This window comes from Podarcis bocagei (genome assembly GCF_964188305.1).
Source record: "Podarcis bocagei genome assembly, chromosome: 9".
In the NCBI taxonomy this organism is placed as follows: domain Eukaryota; kingdom Metazoa; phylum Chordata; class Lepidosauria; order Squamata; family Lacertidae; genus Podarcis; species Podarcis bocagei.
The window spans coordinates 74676944-74691249 of NC_138134.1; the positions used below are offsets into that span (position 1 = coordinate 74676944).

The following is a 14306-nucleotide window of genomic DNA, read 5'->3' on the forward strand; positions in this document are numbered from 1 at the left end:
TTTTGAGGGGAGCAGACAGACACTGCCAAGGGTTAATTTGTCCTAGTGAGAATTCTGCCTTGTTTTGTGTTCAGAATCTGGAAATCCCTGCTGTTCATAGAACAGCTGAATGGATTTGGTTATTAAAGACGCTTTACTCTGTTTGCCGTTAATGCCTAGATATTTCCTGGGTATAGGCAGTATTTATGCCCCACAAACAATGTCTGGGCATGTCGCAAGTATATTTTCATTTAGATTTTGCAAAACCTAAATTTTTCTGACTTCTCCATCATAATTCTTAGTGTTTATGGAGCACTCTAGAGTGCTGTACATAACATCACTTTTAGGTAATCCTCACGACAGGCCGGCGATGTAGTTTAGTAGTGGTATTATCTTCTCTGTTTCGTTTTATTGTTATTATTTATTGGATTTGTATTCTGCCCTATACCCAGAGGTTTTGTAGGGGGTGGGAGACCTTGCCCGAGGATCGAGCTCTGTGCTGCAACATAAACGCACCTCACACAACTTTGGAGGCAATTATATCGAGCTTCCCAACGACAAAATAAGATATTTACATTCCACCAAGTGTCTGTGTCTTTAAATAGAGCCTTTATGTTTGCATAATTGCAGACAGAGTTGTGCTTCTTGATTTCTCTGTCTTCCTTTGCGTGGTGTTTGGCTGACGACGGAAACACGTGGCCCGTCTAGCACCGAGGGCTCGCCGGCACTCCCGCTTGTTCCGTACCTAGAAAGCATGTGTCCAAGATCTGTGTCTTGAGACCTTTTTTCCAGTTGCCTCTCGGTGCTTTCCCCGAGAAAACCTGCTCTTTAGTGCGGAATTGGAACAAATGTCCCCTTGCGGAAAACCCAGCTGACGTTTGCTAAGATTCAGCGGCAGAGAGTGGGTGTCCCTCCCAGGGAAAGCGGTCAGACAAGCATCTTTGTCTCACGATCTAAAGGAAAGAAACGGGTTGTTTGCTGGAACATGAAGGTTGTGGCAGCAAAGTGGGATGTGCTGGTTGTCTGGAACCTGAAACAGAGGACCTTAAGGTCCATGAATAATCATAGTTTAGAGGTCCCGGGCCCTAAGGAAGTCAGATTATCTTCCACCAGGGCCAGAGCCTTCTCAGTGGTGGCTCCGACCTGATGGAATGCTCTGTCCCATGAGACCAGGACCCTGCAGGATTTAACCTCCTTCCGCTGGGCCTGTAAGACGGAGCTATTCCACCTGGCTTTCAATTTGAACTTAGCCTGATCTTTTGTTCCCCTTCTTTCCCTCCCCCTCCCCTTTTTATGAAGATTACCTGCTCTGGGATCCCACAGCTAATTCTCCCCTGGTCTCCTCGCTGGCCCAAGTAGGACTCATTTAGCCAGCTAGCCGTGGTGATCATCTAATGTTTATTGGATGGATTTCCTCCCTAAATTGATTTTTGAATTCTGAATTTATTGTTATTCACGTTTTATACTGTATTTTATGCTGTTTTTTGTCGCATCAATTAAGCATCAATGTTGAGCCTTGTGGAAAGATAACTGCCTAGGTAGGAGAAGTGAAATATGTACATCATATAGGAGCCAACACAACACGAAACACTGCTGCTGTATGTAGGTTTTATTTTATTGGTTTTTTATCTTATATTTTGGAAATGTACACCCAGGTTTTTTCCCTTTACATTTTTGGGGGGCCCCCAAGGGAGTAAGGCCCTAAGCTATAGCTTGTTTGGCTTATACATAAATCCGGCACAGCCCACTTCATAAAAGAGCAGTGATAAAGCTGCAGGGATGTATTATGTGGAAGATTAGGCAACTGAGGCGAGCAAACACCAGGCCGAGCGCACACAAAACACACCTTTGCCCCACCTTGAGCAAACTGTTCTCGCACCCCTGGCCCCAGCCCCGATCCTCCGCAGCTGCTTATTCCTTCGGAAGCATGCCACAAATGTGGGTTGTTTGCAGTGTCAATTTGGCTTTTCGTTTTTAAAACGTAGCTGTTTCAGTCTTCATTATCATCATCATCATCATCGTTTTGTTTGCCACCTTTCCATACTTGAAACTATGCTCAAAGCGGCTTAAAACACGACAAACTTTACATAATTACAAACATAGCAGAAGTCATAAATGATAAATAAAGCACATGAAAACGTACACAAGCAAATGGAAACAATTTCCACGTAAATAAGATCTAAGATTATAGATATGATAATAAATAATAACAATAAATTTTTATTTATACCCCACCCTCCCCGGCCAGAGCCGGGCTCAGGGCAGCTAACACCAGTAAAATTACAATAAAAAAATTTAAAAACCAATTTAAAATACAGGTTAAAATATAATTTAAAATGCAGCCTCATTTTAATAGTAGCCCATAGATGAAAACCATAAGGGGAGGGAAACATAAGGGTCAGACTGAGTCCAAACCAAAGGCCAGGCGGAACAGCTCTGTCTTGCAGACCCTGTGGAAAGCTGTCCCGCAGGGCCCTGGTCTCCCGTGACAGAGCGTTCCACCAAGTCGGGGCCAGTACTGAAAAGGCCCTGGCCCGAGATGAGACCAATCTAACCACCTTGCGACTTGGGACCTCCAAGGTGTTGTCGTTTGTGGACCTTAAGGTCCTCCGCGGGTTATACCTGGAGACGCAGTCCTGTAGGTATGTGGGTCCAAGTCGCATAGGGCTTTAAAGGTCAAAAACAGCACCTTAAACCTGACTGGAGCCAGTGCAGTTGGTAAAGCACTGGATGAATGTGATCCCGCGGCAAAGACCCCATAAGGAGCCTCACCGCGGCATTCTGCACCCGCTGGAGTTTCTGGGTCAGCTTCAAGGGCAGCCCCGCGTAGAGCGATTTACAATAGTCAAGCCTGGAGGTGACCGTGGATCACTCTGGCCAGGACAGGGTGAGAAAGGTAAGGGACCAACTGCTTAATACGGCGGAGATGGAAAAATGCCACCTTTGCTGTGGCCGCAACCTGCGCCTTCATGAAAAGGGAGGCGTCGAAGGTTACACCCAAGCTCTTGGCAGAAGGCGCTGGCACTAATTGAGCCCCTGCAAGAGATGGGAGTTGGCCCCCCAACCCCATGCCATCGCGACCCAGCCAGAGGACCTCTGTCTTCGAAGGATTTAACTTCAACCGGCTCCCACGCAGCCATCCAGCCACAGCTTCCAAGCATCCGGTCAGTGTGTCCGGGGGCGAGTCAGGGCGGCCGTCCATCAACAGATAAAGCTGGCTGTCAATAATATCAGTAACAGCAACAAGCTCTCTCAACCCCCCATAAACAATGCTCCAGCCCAAGAATCTGTTCGACAGCCTCAGCTTTTGTAGCTGGAGTCAGTCCGCACTCCACTCTCCCAGGCCAGATGGGAAAGGGCCAGCCAGGCAAGGCGCAGGGCTCACAGCCAAGATGGTCTCATTTAAAACAACACAGATAAAAATTAAAAACAATTTAAAAGAGGAGCCCACCCCAAGCCAGGTGGAGAGAGGCAAGGGCAGGGCCCTTCAGACCCACAGCAGGCAATCTTCCATTCTTCTCGAGCCGTGTCTGCGGTTTTCGTGCCAAGTTTCCCTTCCTTTCAGTTTTTTCCTTGTTCTCCTGCAACTTCCAACAGATGCAAAGTGCAGAAAAGAGAATCCCGTTTTGTCTCCTCCTGGCTGCCTTCAAAGGAGGATTAGCCCAATTCAGGGGGAGATACAGCTGTCAATGGCTACTAGTCATCGCAATGGCTTTGTGCTCCTTCCAAGATCAGAGCCGCCCAGCTACAGCAGGTGACCCCGAGGTTGCAAATTTCAGTGGCGCCTTGTGCGACGCCAAAGTTCAGCACCCCCCTCCCTCTCGTGCACCATTCTAAACAGGGTGGATAAAAAATCAATTATTATTTTTTAACAAAATAAAAAATATCCAGTTTTTTAAAAAAAATTAAATTGGATTTTTAAAAATTTAAATCAGTTTTTTTTTAAATTTAAATCGGATTTTTAAAATAAAATGCTTTTGGAGGAAAAATCTTTCTAAAGATAGTTTCCTTGTTAAGTTACATTATAGTGCAAAGGCTATTCATCAGGAAATAAGGATTTGTTTTAAGTTCTTCGTGTTGCTAAAACTCAGTCTTAAGGTTGTTGGTTTTTTAAAAAAATGTTTAACCACATCAGTTAACAAACATGGATACATATGCTATAACGTTATTGTTTTACCATATTTTTTGCCCTATAGGACGCACTTTCCCCCCTCCAAAAATGAAGGGGAAATGTGTGTGCGTCCTATGGGGTGAATGCAGGTTTTTGCTGAAGCCTGGAGAGCAAGAGGGGTCGGTGCGCACCGACTCCTCTCGCTCTCCAAGCATCAGGAAGCTATCCGCAAGTCTTGGGAGCTCCGCGGGAGTTCCCGTCGGGCTCCCAAGGCTTGCGGATAGCAGCCTGCATCCCAAAGCCTGGGCACGCTGCACAGCGTGCCCCGGGCTTCGTGCAGATATCGGACACCCCACAAGCTCGGGGGACAGTGGGGAGGCGGAGCGCCACCATCCCGCTATTCCCCGACCTGGTTTGGAGGCTGGCAGTGGGGAGAAGTGCGCTTCTCCCCACCGCCAGCCCCACAAGCTCGGGGGACAGTGGGGAGGCGGAGCGACTTCCCGGCACGACTTCCCGCGGGCTCCCTAGGCTTGCGGATAGCAGCCTGATTCGGGCAGATATCCGCAAGCCGCTGCCCCACGGAGGCTAGGGAGGCTGTCCCTAAAGACAGAAGAGGGAGACGGAGCGCTCCATCTCCCTCTTCTAGCTTGGGGATGGCTGCGCAAAGCCTCTGCAGGGCAGCGGAGTGCGCTGCCCCACAGAGGCTAGAGAGGCTGTCCCTGAAGGTCCCCTTTTGCTGATCACGAAGCAAAACTACGGTAGGTGCGTTTTTAAAAGCTCAGGCTTCCCCCGCCCCAGCCCCGCAGCTGGGGGGGGGAATAAAAAAAAATTCCTTGATTCCCCCCCAAAAAAAAATCTAGGTGCGCCCTATGGGCTGGTGTGCCCTATGGGGCGAAAAATATGGTAAATTGTTTATATTGTTATTAAGTAAGTGATTATTTTTTTCCTTCCAATAAAGTACAGCAGAAAAGTTGTCCATATATTAACAGTTAACTTATTAAGCCTCACAATAATTTCATAATTATCTGTCTATGTGTTTCTAATAGCATAACCAAATCAGTAATTTTTGATAGAACTGCAAAAACTACTCTGAAAATTTATTATTCCAAAAATGAAACCTTCATCTGGTTGTAAATATTAAGATTATACCAGCAAGAATGACTCTTTCTGTAAAAAAAAAAGAAAAAAGATTTAAATCGTATCATAAAACCTTTATTGGCATCACATACAACATCCAAAACAAATCAATACAGAATTACCACTTCCCCAGTGGCACAAAACATTTGCTAGAAGAAAGGAGGCAGAGCAGTCTTATTGACTAGTGATTCAAATTGTGATTTAAATTGTGATTTCAATTGATTTGGTTTAAATCAAATCCACCCCGATTCTAAATCATAGCTGTGGCCTCCCCAACGACATCCCTGAGGCTCTGTGCCCAGGTCAACTGAACCAGGTAAAGGTAAAGGGACTCCTGACCATTAGGTCCCGTTGCAGACGACTCTGGGGTTGCGGCGTTCAGCTCGCTTTATTGGCCGAGGGAGCCGGTGTACAGCTTCTGGGTCATGTGGCCAGCAGGACTAAGCCGCTTCTGGCGAACCAGAGCAGCGCACAGAAACGCCATTTACCTTCCCACCAGAGAGGTACCTATTTATCTACTTGCACTTTGACGTGCTTTCGAACTGCTAGGTTGGCAGGAGCAGGGACCGAGCAACGGGAGCCCACCCCATCACGGGGATTCGAACTGCCGACCTTCTGATCGGCAAGTTACCCCTAAACACCCCCCTCTACATCCTGCCTCTGAATACTAACTTCTGGGTCTTGCAAGCAGGGAGAGTGTTTTGGCCCTCGCTTGACCTGCTTGCAGACATCCCATGGGGGCACCTCACCAGACCAGGCATTCTCTCAACACACAGCCAAGTGCGGTATGACCCACGACGGAGGCCTCGCCCGGGTTTCCCACCCTCCTCTTTAACTTGGCACTGCAGTCAGAACCTGGCAACTTCTTGTTTGCATCCGTCTGTCTCGTGAGACAACGGAGGAGTGCGCCTTTGCGGGTGAAGTCAAGCTTTGGAACTTGCAGCGCCTGCTGTGGCTGCAGAGACCGATACAGGAGAGACATGTTTTGTTGCAGCTGGGGCAGAGGAAGGTGTCTGGCTGTGTTGCTGCAGATGCACCAGGGAGTTCATTCTCTCTGCACTCCTCCCACCGGTCATTCCTCCTCTGGCCACTGCTGTGGATGCATAACCTAACTGCTTGTCTCTAGGCACTGTGGCCGTCTGCAAGGGATTCCCACATGGCAGGGGTAAAGTCTGCTTGGGAGGCCCCCACTTCCTGCTCAAATTTTTGCATTGCAGTGGGGTTGGACTAGATGACCCTGGGGTCCCCTCCAGTTCCATGATTCTAGGACAGGCTTCCTCAACCTCAGCCCTCCAGATGGTTTTGGCCTTCAACTCCCATGATCCCTAGCTAACAGGACCAGTGGTCAGGGATGATGGGAATTGTAGTCTCAAAACATCTGGAGGGCCATGTTGTCTTACTGTGAGTTGAATGCATGCCAAGTAGGGTGCGTATTCCTGTGTCAGTAGACACAGAAACCCCCCCTTTCCCCCCCTTTTTTCACCGGTCAACTTTATTCCAGGAGGTTGGGAAGCTGCAGAACAGCTCTGGCAAGAGATATTTTGCTCAGGGACTCCTAAAATTTGCCTGTTGGTTCCACCCAAAAAACACATACGTGCGCATTCCCTCGCACGGGGCGTGCAGCTAATTATTTGTTAACCAAGCTGCATTTATAATGTTTACCTCATTCGTCCTCCTAACGAACTTAAGTGAAGTCAGGACACAGCCACTTGCCCAATTCTGACAAAGGAGCTAGGCTCTGAAATTGGATTTTCTCCAAGTCCAGACCTAATACTCCGGCTCGCTTGTTCCCAAACACCTTCTGCCCTTGCATTCCTGTAGGAGTTCCCTGTCCTGAAACAGATAGATTGATTTAAAGTCTTTATATACTTCTTTTCAGGCGGACTTCTCCAGTTTGCAGCATAATAATAATAATAATTATTATTTATTATTTATACCCCACCCATCTCACTGGGTTTCCCCAGCCACTCTGGGTGGCTCCCAACAGAACACTAAAAGCAGAATGAAACTTCAAACGTTAAAAACTTCCCTAAACAGGGCTTCCTTCAGATGTCTTCTGAAAGTCAGATATCGAAAGCTCATACCAAGAACTAACTTTCATACGAAAGCTCATACCAAGAACTAACTTAGTTGGTCTTTAAGGTGCTACTGGAAGGAATTTTTTTTTATTTTGACTATGGCAGACCAACACGGCTACCTATCTGTAACCAAAAGTCAGATAGTTATTTATAAAAATTAGGCAATGAGACAAGACACGGAATTGTTTCTGCCGTTCCCTGCCTTTCAGGGGGTTGGTCTAGATGCCTCCTGGGGTCCCTTCCAGCTCTGTGGTTCAGGGCAATATTCATCTTCAGAAGCCCCTCAGTTGGAAGAGGGAAGGGAGCGGGAGGTTGACCAGGGATGGGATTTCACGTTTACAGGTGAACCCACCAAGTTCACATTTCCCGAAGCAATCTGAGACCCAAACCGCAGCAGTCCTTCAGAATTTGCACTTGTCCAACCGTTACGATGCAGTTCTCCCACTGGGTAACATGCACAAAGACGCAAATGCTGGGAAAAATCTTGCATTGTGGGTTTCCCAAATGGATTTGTTAAATTAGGGGGAAGGGGAATTGCTTGCAAGAATGTGCACATTACGCAAGGTTGCACAAGCATGTGTGTCCAATAGGACATGGCCATGCTAAAATGCCACTACGTTTTCAGTAAGATAAGAGTATATATATATATATATATTAAGCGATCATCGCAGACTGATGTGGAAATGTGGGGAAATGAACCTAAAAGATTGGAGAAACGAAAAGCAAAGAGAAACTGAAATTGAACAGGTTTGCCCAGGCTTCATGGTGGCAGCTCCCCTGACTATATCTGTAAGTCTTATTAAGTCAGAAAATGGATCCAGGACAAAGTGAGGGGGATCCTCTGTGTGTAGGTGACACTTGTTTTGCACACTTCGCTGTCAGGAAAGCTCTCACTCCCATCAGCAATACCCGGTGTGGCCGGTGGTCAAAAATGATCAGAGTTGTGGATTTGGCCAACGACCCTGTGAGGTAGGTTAGGTCGAGGGGCAGTGATTGCGGGGGGGGGGGGGCTCCAGGTTATCCAGCGAGCTTCCCCAGCCACTCTGGGCGGCTTCCAACAAAGATTAAAAATACATTAAAATGTCACACATTAAAATCTTCCCTGAACTTCTAAATGTCAGGTAGTTGTTTATCTCTTTGGGCACCACTACCAAGAAGGCCCTGTGCCTGGTTCCCTGTAGCTTTGCTTCTCGCAGTGAGGGAACCACCAGAAGGCCCTCGACGCTGGACCTCAGTGTCTGGGCTGAATGATCGGGGTGGAGACGCTCCTTCAGGTATACTGGGCTGAGGCTGTTTAGGGCTTTAAAGGTCAACACCAACACTTTAAATTGTGCTCGGAAACGTACTGGGAGCCAGTGTAGGTATTTCAAGAATTCTGACGCTCTAACCACAACCTCCTCCCCACTGGCTCTCTAGTACAGGAGGCTGATATAATAATACTCCTCCCCACTGGCTCTCTAGTACAGGAGGTCCGTTCTTAACCTGAAACTGTTCTTAACCTGAAGCACCACTTTAGCTAATGGGGCCTCCCGCTGCCGCCGCACCACTACTACACTATTTCTGTTATCATCCTGAAGCAAATTTCTTAACCCGAGGTAATATTTCTGGGTTAGCGGAGTCTGTAACCTGAAGCATATGTAACTTGAAGCGTGTGTAACCCGAGGTACCACTGTAATAACAATAATAATAATAATCTGAAATACAAAGTTGGGAGGAGATACTTTGACATGCAGGCTGCAGCGAGGGGGCGTTGAGGGGAGTGTGGGATATTCTGAATACCTGCGTAATAAACGTAAGACAGATAACGAAGCGGGTGGCACACCTTTGGGAGTGACCGTCCGGCGGCTTCGTGGAATTTGAAGGGACCCCCATGGGTCATCTAGTCCAACCCCCCGCAGCGCTGGGAAAGCCTCTCCCCAGAGAAGTATTACTCGCCAGAGTTTGTTTTGTGAGAGAGGTGTGTGCGCGAGAGAGAGAGAGTTGTGCTTGCCCATATCTTTGTTTGCCCAATTAATTAATCATCCCTATCAGTTAACCCACACCACAACCTTTTCATTACTGTTTATAAAGTGCAGGGAATTCAGGCGGCAGGGCTAGTGACCTAGATTTTCTCTTGGTAAAACTCGAGTGAAGCAAACATGTAAAAAAACGTCCGCTGAAGCACTGTGACCTTAACCCAAACAATCCCGTAACTCGATTCCGCACCTTTATTCTCATCCAGTAGCAGCAGCAGTACCCTATCCTTGTTGCAGGGGGAATGGGCCAGGATCCCTGGTGGCTGCAGAGTGGTGTGAGGGGCAGGCGAGACCCTTTCCAATAATGGCATCACTGGTGCTGTCCAATAGGTAAAGGTAAAGGGACGCCTGACCATTAGGTCCAGTCGTGGCCGACTCTGGGGTTGCGGCGCTCATCTCGCTTTATTGGCCGAGGGAGCCGGCGTACAGCTTCCGGGTCATGTGGCCAGCAGGACTAAGCCCCTTCTGGCGAACCAGAGCAGCACACGGAAACACCGTTTACCTTCCCACTGGAGTGGTACCTATTTATCTACTTGCACTTTGACGTGCTTTCGAACTGCTAGGTTGGCAGGAGCAGGGACCGAGCAACGGGAGCTCACCCCGTTGCGGGGATTCGAACCGCCGACCTTCTGATTGGCAAGCCCTAGGCTCTGGTTTAACCCACAGCGCCACCCACATCCACTAATGGCTTTCCACTAATGGCGTCACTGGCATTGTCCAATATCTCCATAGCCCATGCTGAGTTTGTAATCAGGATGGCAGAAATCTCACTTGCCCCGCAGCAAATGACCCTGTTTCGAGTCTCCAGAAAAGGTAGCGCTCGCCTAACAGAAGCACTCTCTTACGATAGCATCTGAATCCCAGGCGTTAAGCAGGAGAGGCAGTGTGGTGTAACAGTTAGAGTGTCGGACTATGGCAGTGAGAGACCAGGGTTCGAAACCCCTCTCAGCCATGAAGCTCACTGGGCAACCTTGGGTCCGTCGCTGTCTCTCTACCCCCCCCCCCCCGCCCCCGGCAATCTACCGCCAAGGGTTGCTGTGAGAATAACATAGGGAGAGCCAGGAGGAAAAGGTGACGTAGATGCAATAAGTAAATAAACAATTCTTTGTTCTATTTATAATAAAAAGCATTTATATGCCGCCTCCTCGCGAAATACCAGGGCATTGTACAGCAACATTTTTTTAAAACCCTTTATGTTGAGTATTTGTCTCAATGAACCTGTTTTCAGCAGTGTAGAAAAATGCTTCCCGTGTCGACAGCTTTCTCAGCACAGCTTGAATAAGCAAATCTTTCCGCGTGAGTTCGTCATGCCGTCAAATGATTGGCTTAGTAGCAGCTAGGCAACGTCCTGTTTGATGCTTGAACCCTCCTTGCGCAGGAATACCCCACGCAGCCAATCAGATACTATTAAAAAATAATAATATTCCAAACATGCTTAGGGTCTTATTTCCTCCTTTACCTACCTGAAAACCAAAAGTGACACGTGAAATATCTACCTCTTTTCCTTTCTTTCTCTTTTGCGCAAATTGGCCTACAGATAAAGTCACCAGCTTTCGCCTGGTAGAGTCCCTTCAACCATGAACTTGCAGAAACCTTAGCAGGTGAAGTCCCGGAATTGGGCATGAACGGCTAGGGGCATGTTTGCATGCTGAATTTCAGGAAATTCAGGAAAGGCTCGTTCGTACAAATGCAGTGGGTGTATGAATAAGCTTCGGGAATAAAAATAGAATTCCATTATACAGGCTGTTTTGTTGGCTGCCAGGTGAAACATTTCCTCCTTTTTTGCTGGGGGCATGCGGGTCCGTGCAGTTGAAAGCCTTTTCAGCCTACTCCTTGACTGAAAAGGCTCCCAAAGGTCAGTAACCAATAAGTCTATTCTAGGCTGCATCAAGAGAAGTAATATTCCCGCTGTATTCTGCCTTGGTCAGACCTGGGTAGCTCCATTGCTTAGAGCGTGGTGCTGATAACACCAAGGTTGCTGGTTCGATCCCCGTATGGGACAGCTGCATATTCCTGCATTGGACTGGATGACCCTCAGGGTCCCTTCCAATTCTACAGTTCTGTAATTCTATGACCACACCTGGAGCTGTCGCTCTAACCACTACACCACACTGCCTCTGCGCACATCACTTGGTGAGCCGCCGCTTTTTTTATTTGTTGACAATTACATTTACAGTCAAAGCTCAGGTAACAGACGCTTCAGGTTGCGTATTTTTGGGTTATGGACCACCGAAACGCGGAAGTACCAGAACGGGTTACTTCCGGGTTTCGGCAGTTGCGCATACGCAGAAACGCCAAATCGCAACCCGCATGTGCGCAGACGCGGGTTGCGAACATGCACCCCGCACGGATCACTGTATATACCATCACCTTTCTCTTGCAAGGACCTTAAGGAGGGGCGCATCGTTCTCGCCTCTCGCTGCTCACCCTCACAACAGCCCTGTGGAGTAGGTTAGGCCAAGAGATGGTCTGAAGGTCAGCTTCATGGCTGAGTGGGGATTCGAATCCTGGTCGCCAGGGTCGTAGTCCAACACTCTAACCATTACACCATGCTGACATGTGGGCAGAGTGGTCTGTTTGGGAGCCAATGAATGTGGTGTTGGAGCGCAGGATGTTCATTCCTGGCATCAGCTCTCCAGGAGTCGAAACAAGGTTCTCCTGCGGGGTGCAGAGATTGGGTTCTTCTGCATTCAGGACAGGTGTCCCACGACTGAGCCACCCTCCATCTCAAGGAACAGTTCTTAAAGTCACAAAGCTGTCCACGGCACAGATTTTGCGTAAAATCTGCTCGCGTTGGTTTGTGTGCATAGATACAAGCTAAGGCGGGGCGGGGTGGGCGGGGGTCTCGCAAGCTCTGAGCTTTGCAACATGCCCAGCAGCTCTGCTGCCGCACGAGGATTTGAACCCTGGTCTCCCAGGTCCTCATCCGACACTCTTACCCAGGCATAGGCAAACTCGGCCCTCCAGATGTTTTGGGACTACAATTCCCATCATCCCTAACCACTGGTCCTGTTAGGGTGCATGGGAGTTGTAGGCCAAAAACATCTGGAGGGCCAAGTTTGCCTAAGCCTGCTCAAATCCAATAGTTCTCAAACTTTGTTCTCTGGGCCACGCTTTCAGAATGAAAATTTGCTCACGCCACTCCAGTTTTTTTTATTGATAAGAAATACATTTGAGTGGGGAGAACCAATTCCTAGCAGTGCCTGATTTAGGACACAGAACACAACTGCTTTAGGATACGATCGTGCGACATCCAGAACGTAGAAAACAATCCCGCTAAAAAAATAACATGAATCGTTCCCAAAATATAATTATAAACGAGCCTCTTACATATGTACATTAAGCATGTATAACTCCATGAGAAGTGGGAGCTTGCTTTTGCCGGGTAATCTCGTTTATCCAGTGCTTTACCAACTGCACTGGCTCCCTGTGGAGTACAGGGTCAGGTTTAAGGTGCTGGTTTTGACCTTTAAAGCCCTACACGGCCTAGGACCCTCGTACCTAGGGGACTGCCTCTCCTGGTATGCCCCGCGGAGGACTTTAAGGTCCACAAATGACAACACTTCGGAGGTCCCAAGTCATAAGGTGGTTATATTGGTCTCAACTAGGGCCAGGGCCTTTTCAGTACTGGCCCCGACTTGGTGGAACGCTCTGTCACAAGAGACTAGGGCCCTGCGGGACTTGACATCTTTCCGCAGGGCCTGCAAGACAGAGCTGTTCCACCTGGCGTTTGGTTTGGACTCAGTATGACCCTTATGTTTCCCTCCCCTTATGGTTTTGATCTATGGGCTACTTTTAAAATGAGGCTGCATTTTAAATTGCATTTTAACCTGTATTTTAAATTGGGGTTGTTGTTTTTCCCCTATTATGTTTTTACTGTAATTTTACTGGTGTTAGCCGCCCTGAGCCTGGCTCTGGCCAGAGAGGGCGGGGTATAAATAAAATTTATTATTGTTGTTATTATTATTATTATTATTAAGTTACGTCTAATTTGAGACAAATCTCTCGTCATCAACACAAGCCTTTCTCCTTTCTGATCTTTCACATCTGTCAGAGTTGGAAATCTCTGTTTTGGATCATAACTACGATCGTCCTCAGTACCCCTTGATGTTCTTGTGCTCATATTGAAAAGATACCTCTCCCATCTTTTGCAAGTTTTTTTTTTATAAAAGAGCTTGAAAGCTGCCAAGCAGCTGTGCAGCCTCCGCGCTGGGGTGTCCGGGGGGGGGGGCGCGAAGAGCGCCGTGTGAAAATTGCAAAAACCCCATTCTTGTGACGCTTGTAATTTTCCTCTCTCTCTCTGCCACATGCTCAATGGAAATCTCCTCCCCTTGAAAGCCAAACATAATAAAAGCCACGATAGGGAAGCCACGCCTGGAAACCAAAAGGGGAAACGGCGCTCTGCCTATAGGATCACTCTGCGGGACCAAGCCAAGGCAGGGATCAGCTCAGAGCCTTGGAGATCTGCCAAGTTGAGCTGCGGAGGCTGGAGCTTCCAAGAGGGAATTTCTGCCGGATGAGAGGGCTGTTTCTCGCTTCTGCCAAAAAGCATTATTCATCTTAAGCCAGGAGCCGCTTAGAAGGAAACTTTCTCCCCGTCCGTTTTTTAACCATTTTGCTTTCGTGTCCGACCCGCCGCTCCGATGCCGCACAGCATGTGAGTCCTAATTGTGCCGGAATTGTCTGAAGAGCCTCTTAGGAGGGCTGCTTGTGTGAATGTCTGGGGAGGGAAAGGCAGAATCGAGAAGATCAAATAAAAAAGGTGGCAGAAGTTTTGCCGCTCTGCTTTGTTTGGTCAGTTTAGCCTCTGCGGTTCTAGGCTTGGCCCTGGAGTCGTGAGCCTTTCTCAAGGTTGACAAACTTGCTTTGCATTTAGCAACACTTTGGAGGTCCCAAGCCTCAAGGGCTTGCCTGGTGTTTTTACATGAGTGGAATGTGTGCTTTTATTTAAAATGCACCTCTGGGTTATCTGTGGGGCATAGGAAT

At 48.0% G+C, this 14306-nt stretch overlaps 1 protein-coding gene across 6 annotated transcripts in view; it reads left to right on the top strand.

Annotated features, from left to right (window-relative positions):
• Positions 1 to 14306, top strand: part of RNF24 (ring finger protein 24) — an 87199-nt gene that overhangs the window by 50409 nt on the left and 22484 nt on the right. The window contains exon 1 of one of the 6 annotated variants that reach the window (XM_081207462.1): positions 13705 to 13977. The exons of the other annotated variants lie outside the window; for them this stretch is intronic. Within the exon in view, the coding sequence (XP_081063588.1) occupies positions 13964 to 13977 (14 nt within the window). The 5' untranslated portion in view covers positions 13705 to 13963. Of the gene's footprint in view, positions 1 to 13704; positions 13978 to 14306 lie in introns of those variants that run through there. 6 annotated transcript variants of the gene reach the window in all.